At 46.1% G+C, this 13739-nt stretch overlaps 1 protein-coding gene across 1 annotated transcript in view; it reads right to left on the bottom strand.

Annotated features, from left to right (window-relative positions):
- Positions 1–3294: 3294 nt before the first annotated feature.
- Positions 3295–13739, bottom strand: part of WNT6 (Wnt family member 6) — a 43178-nt gene continuing 32733 nt past the window's right edge. The window contains exons 2-4 of the mRNA XM_044438288.1: positions 12896–13116; positions 6645–6946; positions 3295–3756 (exon numbers count right to left, since the gene is read on the bottom strand). Of these exons, the coding sequence (XP_044294223.1) occupies positions 3295–3756; positions 6645–6946; positions 12896–13116 (985 nt within the window). The remainder of the gene's footprint in view (positions 3757–6644; positions 6947–12895; positions 13117–13739) is intronic.

Raw genomic sequence — 13739 nt, 5'->3', positions numbered from 1 at the left:
AGCTTGCCCATATGGGCAAAAGGGCAGAGATGTGGGCCTGGATGAGGGGACTGGCTTGTAGAAAGCACCAGATGAGCTCTTTGCTTTCACAGCCACATCAGTGCTTTCTTTCTAGTGCTTCTTCCTGCAGTGGGCTTGCGTTGCCAGGTAAGAGCTAACTTCCAAATACGTTTTTAAAAACTGCATGCAAGGTGCAAGGAATATCATGACAGACTCCAATAGACTGCTGCTGTCCCCAGACTTGATTGGCACTGGCATAGCAAGTCTTTCCGTCTCGCAGCTGCAGCCTTCAAGCAGGTGGGCCTATCGATGTAGACAGAGAGATGCCTGAGGTCTTCCCCACCACAACAAAAACACGTGACTCCTGTTTCTGTGTTCACCATCCTGTTCCGTCTGAAAGCCACAACCGAAGAAGACGGGTGATGATGGCAGGGAAGTTCTAGCAGTATGACCTGCAGTGACCCCTCCAGTGATGCCTGGGGCAACAAGGCCCAGAGGAACCCCCTCTGCTTCTCCTTTCATGCTGGGAGAAGCCTCTCATTATCTGCCTGTGTTGTGGTGAGGCTGACACATGGCTCCACTTTGGGGGAATCAGATGTTCCTGTCCTTGCCATGGCACACTGAGCTATCCCCTCCATAAAGCCTAGTTGTAGCATGGGGGAAGGCAGTGGAGCAACAGAGACAAAGTACAGGTCTCCATGTGCCCATATCCATGCAAGCATTCATATGCAAAAAAATTGCACAGATATGCTTGTGTGATTGTGAATCTCTCATCAACAAATTAGTAGCCATGAAATGCTATGACTTCTTCCTTTGGGATCACCCTTAAAAAGTAAATTATAAGCTGTCACCCAGGCCAGCATACAACAAAGTTTAAAATATTTATCTTTTTCCAGTTAACAATGTGTTATCTGTTTTCATCTCAAGGCTCTGGCTCAGAGGCTGCTGAACTACCAATAACCACTGACAAGATGTTCTTTGAAGAGCCATGTTGTATTGACATCAATTGCATAGCCTTGGGATTCAGGGTGTTTCCAGATGGATGGCACTAGCAATTAGAAGCCCCATGTAACCACTCCATCTTTTCCTCCTCAACAGAGTTTCCATGGTAAGAAAACAGACATAATGGTTGAGAAAAACAAGTTAAAAGTGGAAGAAGATGTCTAGACCTTCTGTAAAAGTCTGATGACACAATAAAATCCTAGAAGTACTCTAAGATTCGGAGGTCTTCACAGCTTCCTCCCCCAGGCTACAATGGTTACATTCAGGACAGCTGCAAGGACATGACCCATCTGTATGATAGGATGTGCTTCTTCTCGTTATCATTATCATTACATTACATTTCCATACCACCTGTAGCAAAAGCTCTCTGGATGGTTAGCGACGTTTAAGTCACACATCCAGCTTTCAACCAGACCCGACCCTGCTTAGCTTCCAGGATTAGGCAGGATCATGCCGTTAAGGCTATGCGGAAGCTGCTATGTTGGAGCAGATCAGCATCAAAGCACAGAAAATAGCCTCAGAGGTAGAGATTACAAAAGTGTGAAGGAGGATAGCAAAATATATTTTCTCACACTGACAGGTCTTTGGCTAGTATATTTTAAATCCAGCATCGAAGAACAACCATAATCCCACTTTTCATATCATCAAAAACAAGCTACTATGACTTGTAGCCTTTGCTAGTTTCTAGTAAAGAGAAGTGTATGACATTGTATCTGGGGCTCTCTTGTTAGAGGTTGTGATGCAGAAAGCTATGTAGTGGTCTTTGCTCTTAAGAACAAAGTACAACACTGTGTCCGATTCATCTACGATGGAAGGCTAAGGCTCACACACCTGGAAATTCACCACAATAGCAATGCCACACAATCCATTTTGTTTATTTCGTTCAACCACATACATTACCTTAAGCCCCTGCTGCCCTCTGGTGGTCAAAGTTCTTCAAATAGCCATCAATAAGAAACCGGAGGTACAGATTTTGTTAAATCTGTTCTGTGTTTCACAGATTATCAGGTGTCTTTTCTTCCATTGTCTGCTCATCAGCAGAACTGGAATTTTGTTACCAGAATGTCATTCTACTTCTGCTAATTTGCATTAGCAGTAATGTGTACTTGTGCTAATGTACTAATTCATTAGTACAAATCCCCACCCCACTCCTGCAAATGAAAAACCAGTCTGCAAGCCTGGCATGACTGGAAAAAGCTCATCTACTGCAAAATCCACAGGCTGTAGTCACTGATATCCAAACTCAATTGAATCCATTGTGGATTTCTCCAACATGAATATGAAGCCTTAGGAAGCAATCTTGCCTAACTTAAAGTGAAAGTGTGTTATAAATATAAAGAAGGATTGATTCAAATCTTATCTAGGCATTCTTCATACCAAATACATCCTGTTCAACTTCGCTTCTCCAACTCCACAGAAGTGTTCATTTATTCTAGATTCATCTGCAGTAGTGACCATCTTTCCAGATTAGGATCATTTCTCCACACTTTAAAACATGCTTCCAAGATCATCAATGGAGATACATTCATGCTGGGGAAAGCCCACCTTTATACCTTTGTATTCATTCTGCTTGGAACAACAAGAGTATAGTTAAAGTGAGCAATTGTGTTACTAATCTACATTAAAGGCACTTGTGAACACTTCCTGCGGCAACACTGGATAAAAAGAGCTGGTAGCTTAAATAACTTTATTAAGGTAGAAAGAAATGGCAGACTCAGCTAGACGGGAGCAAGGAAGCCACGGGAACAAGTTGTGAAGACACCTCTGCTGTTGTCTCCAAACACAGTAAAGATTCCCTAATAAATGATCCACAGCTCATCCCTCCAGAGAACCTGTGATGACCCATGCTCAGAGATCCAGCTTACAACTTACTGGAGCTGGTGATAGGAGAGTATCAGGTGACCCGGGACTGATTCCCCCACCTCCCACCCCCTGTATTTGGGAGTGCATGTCCAGGCAGGGAAGGAGTGGGGAGGCTATCTGAAGCCATGGCTTGGCACTGGACATAAAAAACCTGCCAAAGAGGAGGTTACAACCAAGTGCTGAGAACTGTGTGGGACACCAAAGATTTGGAAACCATTCATGTTCTGAGGATCTGCGGTGGCCCAGTTTTGAGATTGTTCCTGGAATCCTGGCAAGCTATTCTGTGACTCCACGTTACATCAAAGTTTTGCCCCTCATATCCGTAAGAGCTCCATTATGCTCCCTGTCGGTGGACTGTGTGATGGGCTGGGTACATTCCTCATCCTCGTGCTTTATTCCTTCCCTGTCCAGTGTCCTTTCTGCACCCACTCAGATGCAGAGGCTGAGCTCTTTGCGCACTGTGCACTTCCGGCACTGTACCACACAGCACCAATGAAAGCGGCAGAGGCAGTTCTCTTCCAAGAGTAGAGTCTCATCCCGGTGGCCACGTCCACAGCACAACAGGTCACAGCCACTCACGTCCATGGCAGTGCTGTTGCACACTCGCCCACGTGTGCCCAGAGAACCTGTCTTGCGGTTAGCAACACAGAAATCGGGTGAGTCCGCAGAGTAGATGAGGTCCTGCCGGTCTGGTGGCTTGATGTTCCGGCCCACAGGGATGAGTGTTTTGCCATCGTTGCCACCCATCACTTTAAAAGCCCCGTTAAAGCGTTCAAGTAGGCGGTCACCCACCTCCCGGAAAGGGGGCATCTTCTTCCAGCAGGTTCGTAGGGCGCAGGAACCGGAAAGCCCATGACACTTACACTCTGTCCGCATGTGATTCTTCACTGCCTAAAAAGGGGGAAATGATTATTGAAGGCAACCATATTTCGCAACAATATCCTGCAATGATGAGACTAGCAAAAACAACAACAACAGTCCCAGTGTCCATCATAGCCCTAGATTGGAAGTAAGACTGGAATGACATGAAACTCATTCTGAGCCTTAAGGAGAGTTTGGATGCCTCAAAATGTGACAAGATGCTCTTGGGGTCACTGCTGCTTATAGCTATAGCGGTTGGGACACAATACATCCCAAAGGCTAAGGAGTTTCCTAAAGAAACGTGTTCCAATGGGTTCCCTGGTAAGATATATGGCAATCATTGCCCAAGGGCAGGATGGCCAACTGGCAGCCCTGCAGGCCAGCTCTAGCTGCTAGAGCAATTTTAGGTTGGCCCTGCCAAATTTTAATCTATCCTCATTAAAAAAAATCCTCAGTTCCATTTGTTAGGAACACCAGCAGTGATTTTCTATTAATATTTTAACGTAGCCATTACTGCATCACTACCTCATGTGTGTTCAGGAAAACAAAAGGGGTGCTTTATTTATTATTATTACACTCACAGCCAAACTTTGGTGCCACACTGGTTCTCATATTATATGATGGAGGGCATGATTTCTATGACATAAGGAGATCTCCTTGATCATCTGGTTTCTGAAGGTGATATTCCCATATCCATGTGGGGGGTGGGGGGTGGGGGTGGGGGCCAGACTTCATTATTCTTGGGGATTACTGTATTTCCCAGACACTGGTCCTGAGGGCCAGAATAATCTGATGGCATCTCATATGATTTGGCCGGCATCGCCCCATCAAGTTTCCATATATGCAACACACAGGAATTGATAATAGTTCTTTAGGAGCTTGGAAGACTGAAGGGGAAATGAGTTTCCTGAAAGCAGACAGTTAGTCTGGTGTGGTGTTTGACTGGGGCCCCGGCGATCCAGGTTTATTTATTATTTATTTATTTATTTAGCAGACTTGTATGCCGCCCCATTTGCCTAAGCCTAAGTTCTAGTCCCCACTTGGCAATGAAGCTCACTGGGTGACTTTGGGCCAGTCACTCACTCTCAGCCTAGCCTACCTCACACAGGGGCTAGTAAGCCACCTTGTGTTCCTTATAGGAAGAAGAAAGCTGGGGTATTAATGTAATGAAATAACAACAAGGTTAGGTTAAAATCTTCTGGACTGAACTTGCCGTTAATGTATTGCCCTTATAACTCACAAATGTGTCAGTATGCAATAAAGCAATACAATTCGGGACTAGAGCAGCCTTTCCCAGAAGTTTGGGGCTTTGGCTTCCATTGACTCATCTACTCTGTTATCTATTGATGAAATTGAAGTGATGGTTCTGCTGGAGATCATGGAATCTCCTTGTCCTGCCAACTAAATGCTTTTGGTGGTGATCCAGGACAGACAGACACTGGAGGGAGATGATCTTTGAAAATCTGAGGGGAATTCAGGTGGCAGGCAATGCAGGCCAGCTGAAAAAGGTAACTAGCTTATAAAGAAAAGATTATTTGGTTATGGGACATCTAAAGGTGAATAATGAAGTTAGAAGTAGATAAAAGGAAAGAAAAAAGACGAAGAGCTTGATCTATAAAAGTGGGGGCTGGGAACAATGCTTCATACTCCTCCAGCATTTTTGAGTCATTAAAAAGGATGGCCAAATAAAGATGAGGAATTACAGCTGTAGGCAGGGGTTACAGGGTGAGAGCAGAGGTTATCTGGCAATTTGGAGTGAGGGTGGACTGAATTCTCTTGGAAATCAGCTGGCATTTCCATGTTTGGAATGTCATTGTGTAGCTGGGTAGGAAAGCTCTGGCAGGAAAGTGTCCCTCCACTTCCCAAATTGTGTGCCCCCAGTTATTCCACAGCATGCAGGCATGGTTTTGGGTCAGGGGATCTGTCTGGCTGTATCCTGGAGATGAGGCCTAGTGAGGTAGGGTCAGGATTAAGGTCACCCTTGCCATTAGGCAGAATGAGATCGCCACCTCAGATGGCAGATGCTACAGTGAAGAAAGCAGTGGCAAGGTATTGGAGGATGCAGCTGTGAATGCCACATGCTTGCTGCACTCACTGAAGGAAGAGTCAACTATCCATCGGCTTATATGTGGGATACTGGCCTTTTAAAAATGCATGGGTGTGCATACACTGGACTAGCACAAACTGTGTCAGCAGCGGCAGCAATGGGGATGCAAGCAAAATGAAGCACAGGGGAGCATGAGATACAGTGTCAATACTACATATGCTGCCCTTTTCCTTATGGATCTGAACATAGACACCTGCAGTTGCAAAGGTGTTCAACTCTAGAGGTAAGTTAGCGACCAGGATTCCAGGTGGGGGGCTAGGGAGGTGATCTGGAACTGAGGAAGTCATCTGGAAATCAGACATAACCAGATTTTCACAACATAGTAGCCCACCATAACTTTATTTGCCCCTATGGGTACTATTGTGTCCTGTCAGGGCCTGTGGATCCTAGCTTGTTGTTGCTTGTCAAACAAACCAAAGCAGCAAGGGGGGAGGTTGTTTCAGAGTTAGACAAATTTCAAATAGCTTGTTTTAGGTTAATTTGTGGGTTGTGTAACCCTTAAACACACCCCTAATTGCCTAGGCTTAAATGACACAACAAACCATAGCAATTCCCCACTGAGGGACTGAATGCTCAAAATGGCCTCCTGCACATGCCACAACCTACCATGGCTTAAACTGCACTGGAATGCAGTGATTGCGCAGCCCTCCCACTGTTGTCAGTGAAGCGAATGTGGTGGGTAGTGAAGATGTAAGTAGGCCATGTGCAGGCAAGCCAAAGAAATGTGCATGGATCACCCACAAGGAGACAGCATCACCCCTGCAGAAAGGATTCCAAGTATGCCATGAAAAGGAGAGGAGGGTGCCCTTACCAGGCGTCCTGCTTCATTGTTGTGCAGGTCGATAAGGGCTCGAATATCGCTCTTGCCACGCCTGCGCTTAGCATCCATGAACTGGCGGGATTTCTCATAGCCAAAATCAACATCATCCCCACAGCCGCCCCATTCCCAGGCAGAACTCTCTGATCCTGTAATGGCAGAGGGCAGGGGAGGTGTCCGACTCCGAGTTGCCTCACATCCGCACTGCAACAGCTCTCCCATGCTGCAGGCCTGGGTAACTGCATGGCTCACTCCAGCTGCCGTGATGGCATAGACAAAGGCTGTCTCCCGGATATCTGTGTGATATTGAGAGAGTGAGAGAGAGCACGTCAGACTGAGTCAGAGTTAAAAGCATCCAAGGTAAAGTTTGACAAGGGATATGGGTGGGCCATGCCAAGGCCTGGGATTAGCTCTCTAAAAATGCATGACCAGCTGAAATTCATCTGCTGAAGTTCTCCCTGCTTTTAATGGAGGGCCACATTCAGTTTGGACTAGCTCTCAGGAGCCACATTCCAGTTGGGGGTGGGGGGGCAGGAGCATAGGGAAAAGGAACAGGGCCAAAATGCTCAAGTACCAGCATATTTTAGCTTAAAGTTCTTGCTGCCAGTAACTAAGAATTTAGAGAGGCACTTCAATGGAGGAAAAACGCAAAAGCAGGGAAACCACCAAATGAGAGAGAGGTGAGGGGGAACCAAGAGGTGACATGGGGAAGGTGGTTATCTGGGAAACCCTGGAGGGTAGGTTTGGTGCACCTCCTGGCCTGAGATTCTACTCCTGTGCCCTACAGCATTACTAGGTGCAGTGCACCTGTTCCAATTTTGCCAGGTCCTAGGTTGTTATAAATTTCCTGCCTGTTTAAAAAGCAGTCTTATTTATAAGTTGGCCTGGTGTGCAGAAACCAGTTCAGTACCCCCAGCATGGTGGCGTGGTTAGGGTGTTAGACAGGAGCTTGGAAGATCAAGTCCCCCCATTTACCCATGTAGCTCACTCACACTTAGAATAGTCCACTTTACACTGTTGTTGTGAGGATAAAATGGTGAAGAGGATCACCTTATATTCCTTTGAAGAAAAAGGTAGCATATAAATGCATTTTTAAAATTCTTAACCACCCTCTCCACCTAGCCGTGAACTGATCAGAGTGGTCCCACCCTCCAGCATTGATTTGAAGCTTGGCTCATGGTAGGAGTCCGATGGGGTTGCCACTTTACCCACCCTTGGGAATAAGGCCTGCTGAAAAAAGCAGATCCTCGTTCCAAGGTTAGTATGCATCAGATCGAAGTGCGCAAAGGCGATATTAAAACTTAAACTCCACTGAGCGCCCTGGGCTGGCTGACGACACGAGGTAGGAAATAGTGACTGTGGCGTTTGATGAGTGATCAGTTCGGTAGGAGGGTTGTTAAAACCAGGCATCACATTAAGGCAGATAACTTCACACGACAAACTTGGGAGGCCGATAAAATGGCAGCGAGTGGGAGAAGCCGGGCAGAGCCTCTGCCTTGCACGATCCAGCGCGCGGGAACTTCTGCTCAGATCCCCGGGGAATGAGCGGCAGGCCGCTGCGCCGCACTGTTGGAAACACGCAACTTGTCGAGGAACCCACAACGCCGTTATCACCCGACTGCTGCCGGGGTTAGGAGGTAGTAAACCCAGCAGCAAGCAGAAAGACAACGCCAGGTTGGAGAAACGACGCCCCTCTCCATAACCTGGATTCTTATTACGGCGGGACGCCAGTCGCCCCTCCGCCGCGGGACACGAGTTCCAGGCATCCCTCGCCATGCCGGGACCTGCCACAGCCAGGGGGGATTCTCCTCTCCCTCTCTCGCTGCTTGCTCCGGCACCAGGCGCCACACCCGCCGGGGGATCCGTCTCTCCCGCCCGCCCTCCTTTTCTTCCTAAGTTTGCCAGCAGCCGCACTCTTGCAGTCCGCTACTGCCGGGTTGATCCCAGAGCAAGACAGCTGGGTAAAGCTTACAAGTTCTTCCTTTCCAACGCGGCAGGCGCTCCTAGTTGCTGCACTGCAATCTCGCCCTTAGTATCGTTTGGCAAACGGTGTTCTTGGGGCCCAGGGAGGTGGAGCAACCAGCAACTGCCTTGGGTGCCAAATCTAAGGACGCCAAAAGGATGCCCCCTCGAGAAGAGACAGCAGCGCTCTGGGGTTGCTCACCCATCGGGTCACCTAGAGAGCTACATGCCCGCCCAACCTCTCTCTTTGGGAACTCTCAGCAAGAGAGCCACAAAGGCAGTGATCGTTCCATTAAGCGAGGCGAGCTGGCTATGAAGTTCAGTTGCACGCAGGCAGTCCCCAGGGTCACCTCATCCAAAATGCCTCTCTTTAAGGAGTGAAGGCAATATAGAAGGAAGCAGGTGATGGGAAGAGTGAGGAGGATGGTGGCAACTAGAGAAAAAGCAGTCAGATTGAAGTTACAGGGAAGAGAGGAGGAACACAGCCAAGGGACATGGGGAGAGGATAAAGGTAGTGTTGAAAACACATCTAGTGGGGTGCCAAGATACCACCCTGCCCAGGCCACCAGAATTCCTAGAGATAGGCCTGAACAGGCATTCTTTGTATCTCCAGCTTCCCTCCTCCCAGTACACAACAGTTTCCACCCATGCCTGCCCCCTTTGCCACTGCTAGCCTGTTTGCATGCCCATGCAAACATGCATTTGTCCTTTCATTATTTATCTATCCCACCTCTTTTCATTTCAAGGAACTCAAGATGGCTTACACAATTCTCTTCCTCTCACCCTTATCCTCACAACAACCCTGTGAGGTAGAATACAATAGAATAGAATGTAGTGGTAGAGTTGGAAGGGGCCTCTAAAGCCATTGAGTCAAATTCCCTGTTCTGCTTCCATATGTGGTTACCCAGTCAGCTGCAGGCCCACACCTTTCCAGCTTAGCAAAGGTGACTTGACATGATGGCTTGATGTATAGATAAGGTAAGTTGGGCTGAGAAGCTTTGACTGGCCCAGAGTCACCCAGTTAGGTTCATGAATGAGTGGGGACTGGAACCCAGATCTCCTGACTCCCAGTCCTATGCTCTTAACCACACTGACTCTCAACTATTAATGGTCCAGAATAAAACAGTATACATCAGCCTTCCCCAGCCTGGCTGCCCTCCAAACCAACCCTAGCTAACATGGCCAATTATCTGAAACATCTGGAAGGCAACTGACTGGGGAAGGCTGGTATATACCATGCAGTGGTTGCCAGGTCTCATTCCTCTCAGGATTGCTGTTACTGATGAGATGCCTGTTGAGGGAGAGAACCTTCCCTTCTTCTACCTGCCTTGCCCTCTGTACATGTTCTCCAGAGGCATTTTGGTCACACATCGACTGGGAAATACAACCAGACTTGTTGCCGTTTTATTATTTTAGAAATCATGTGACCTCAGTGGAACTGTCACCAACTATTCATGTGTGCATGCCGAATATTGGTAGATGCTGTAATATTGGCCTCTTCTAGTTTGTGATCCAACATGAACAGAGACATTCCAGTCAGACAAGAAAGGGCTATTTTTCTGTGTGTGAAAATTTGACCTTTAAAAGCCTGGCAACCTGAGCTGTACTCACAGTTAGCCCATTGCTGGCGCTAGCAGTGCAGGTAGGGGTGTAGACTTCCCTGCAATTCTGACTTGCCTGCCCCCTTCTAGAAGGGAGAAGGCATCATATAATGTTAAGGCAAAGGGGCTCCCTGAGGTGTGTGTTATTTATCGCTCGGCCCTACTCAGTTGCTGGGAAGCCTGAAGGAGGCTACACGGACATGTAGGAGCACAGTCTCTGGGGAGGGGGCAGTAAATCACTCCCAGACATGGATACATTCTTGGGCTTTATTAAAAGCTGCTGTGTTGTCTGGGAGCATCCATAATTGCTTCATTACAAGGACAGAGACATGTCGCAGCAGTAAACATTCGGCCTGTAGCAATAACCTGTGCCTCCCCAAGAACCTAGCCATTCCAATACATCACACTCTCTGATGCAATATTACCCTCCTGCCTTATAGGGGAGAACAAAGCAAAAGCCTTAGGAAGGTATATCAGTTCTTTTAGCTCTCAGAAGGAGGGTTAATCAGTGAAGCTGTTGTTAAGCATGGTCAAGAAAGGGTTCCTTTCATCCCTAGCTCATCCATCATGATCAGTATCCTTCCATCTGTTCTTAGCCTTCTCCCAGCAAGATTACTCTCTGGCTACATCCCCCTTCCCATTATCTGCACTAACATTAAGGAACTGTACCAGTCGTGCCACACAAAGGTATTTGAATCTTCATTTTCTCAGTTCCACAGTCTCAGTTATATTTGTTTATATACTGCATTTATAGTCTACCTTTTCCTCTATGACTTTCAGGTGGTGTACATGGATCTTTGCCTCTTCCTCCCATGTTTATCCTTAGAAGGACCCTGGGACATAGGTTAGGCTGAGTGATGATGACTGGCCTATGGGCACCTCAATGAGCTGGGATTTGAACCCAGGAGTCCCCAGTCCTAGTCCAACACTCTAACCACCAGCCATAGTGGCTGTAGCATCCAGCCACAACATAAAGAAGAGCTGAGCAGGACAAGGCAATTTTTTTCATGTTGTGCCTTGATTTCATGCAGAAGATCAAAGGAAAAGCAATGTGCAATTCTGTTTGTTTTTTGATTCTGAAGACTGTCACCAGATTAAAGAAATCATGAGTCTTGATTGGTTTCCTGATGAATCAATCATGTAAATCTCCATAAATTTGCATATGAACACAACTGTCAGGGAAAATCTGTTTGATTTGCTTTTAGATCCTGTAGGCACCTGTTGAAACAAGCATCATCATAAAAGAGCCATTCCTTCCTTTGTGTGAAAGAAAGAGGAATGCTTCTAAGAGACTGCTGTGTTTTCTGTAAATAATAGCAATTAAATGCATTTTTGCAGTGTGTTTTTGTCTTTAAATCTACCTTGAAGAACTGCTTTAATTGATCAATACATTTTTATTCCAGGTGCAATCCTATACAAATGTAAACTGGCATAGCATTACATCCTTAATCAACTGAAGTCCTTAAAAACAGAAAAAATCCTTTCCCAAGACTTGATCTAATATAAACATTTATAGTGTCTAGGCATATAAAACAGTGATAGGGAAGGTGTGACCCCTAGAACGTGTTGTACTGCATCTCCATGTTAGCTAAGGTTGATGGAAGTTGCAGTCCACCACCATCTGAAGGGTTATGTTTTTTGCATCCCTGATATAAAAGGCTCTTCATGCAATATGTATTTCCTATATGCAAACAGCTTCTATGCAAAACAAACAAACAAAACCTGCATTTAGATCATTGCATGCAACAGTTGTACAGATATGTGGATTCCAGGCATGGAGTGTAAAATGCTTGTGCAGTCATCAATCACATGCAAAATCTACATGCAGAATTCATGCTATATCTCTCTTAAAAGTGTGTTTGCGCGCTCTCTCTTTCTCTCTCTCTCTCTCTCTCTGTGTGTGTGTGTGTGTGTGTGTGTGTGTAATATAATGTGTGAAATGACCCTAGGTCTTTCCAGCCTGAGTACAAAGAATTCTAATTTGAAAGTATGGCTTTAAGTATTATACCCTGAAATGGTCACATAAGAGGGTATTTAGGGAGAGGGTTTGGATAAAATAGCATTGTATGTTATAGACAACCCTGGGAATATATATGTATCTTTATATTTTGAAATGCACACACAAATGGACTGCACATTTTTTCACATCTTTTAAGACATTTCACTACATTGTTAAGTAAACCAGCACTTACGAAAGGATTCCTTGCCTTAGTTCAGGAAAAAGCCACTTGTCTTCATGGTAAACTTCAGCTCAGGAATACTTATAAAACTTCCATTTTATAATTCCCTGAGTACTAAATAAAGCTGGGTTCACTCTGTGAACTATGTGTTATGTGTTATGCTGCAGCCCAGCTCAAAACATGTACCAAGGATTTGCCATGGCAAAGCTCTTCCAATTGGAAGTTTCTTTTTCCCCTCCTACCTCATAAGGAGTAAGTTAATCTCCATAGAGAATAAGGTCTCTCTGCTCAGTGGCATTTCTGCAATCCATGGTATCCTTTCTTGTATAATCTCCTTTACTCTTCTTGTTCTGGTTGTGATGACCCTTTGATTGAGAAGATTTCCTTGTATCAGCCATCTCTTAAGTTAGGGAAAATGGTTCTCTCTCCTCTATGCTCACTCAGATAAACCCAAAGTGGGGGGATACCTCCCCAAGCAACAAGAGAGTGCTGCCCGGCTCACCCTGCTGTAGGATCTTGCCAAAATATTTGCTGTGGCTGGTGCAGTTCCAGCGACGAAAGCGGAATTGATACTGGCACTCACGCACCCCCAGTCTGGCACCCTTGGCTACTTCCTGTACAATCTCAGGCTCCGTCTGACACAGCTCTGCCTGTTTCCCAGCCAGCCGCTTGGTCTTCCGGCAAATGCTGTTGGGATCCATGACCAATGGGCTGCCCACTGCCCTGGAGAGGGTGGAGAAAAAGACAAGGAAACACTCTAGCTACATAGCAAATGTTAGGCTTGGAATAAACAGTTAGTTCTCCACAGATATCCTCAGGGCTAGTGAAGATGTTGATGAACCTATATCTTTAGTCAGGCTAGGCCAGGGGGTTTCCAGAAGCAAGAACTGTGATGCTAGGTAGGACCAAAGCACAATTATTTGCCTGTTGCAGTAGCCAATATGATGCTTAGTTATCAACAAGAACTTTTCCAAAAGCTAACAGGCATGCCCTCTAATTTGTTCCCCATGTGAGAACACAGACATTGCCAAAGTGATTCACATTAAAGGTCCTTCTACAATGAAATGACATCTGGTATACACAGAATAGTCTGGCCAGTGGAATAGCATCTGGTACACAGGACTGTAACCCACCTTTTATTTTTCCTAGCTGCTGCTGCAATCTGAGAGCTGGTTACATAGTGCCACAAGCTGACTTTTAGCTAGAATTTCAGGACAGTGTTGTGAATGCTCTGACACAAGTTGAGGTTTGTTATTCTGCTGTCCCCTCCCACGTGTTGCTAGGAAGCTGTTTCTCAAGCCATTCTACACATTTCACAGAATGGGAGATCAGAATGGGCTGTACTT

The sequence above is a fragment of the Varanus komodoensis genome, unplaced genomic scaffold, assembly GCF_004798865.1.
Source record: "Varanus komodoensis strain SLA01 unplaced genomic scaffold, ASM479886v1 scaffold32, whole genome shotgun sequence".
Classification (NCBI taxonomy): domain Eukaryota; kingdom Metazoa; phylum Chordata; class Lepidosauria; order Squamata; family Varanidae; genus Varanus; species Varanus komodoensis.
The sequence above is the reverse complement of the archived record's forward strand: the minus strand, read 5'-3'. Positions and strand labels throughout refer to the sequence as shown.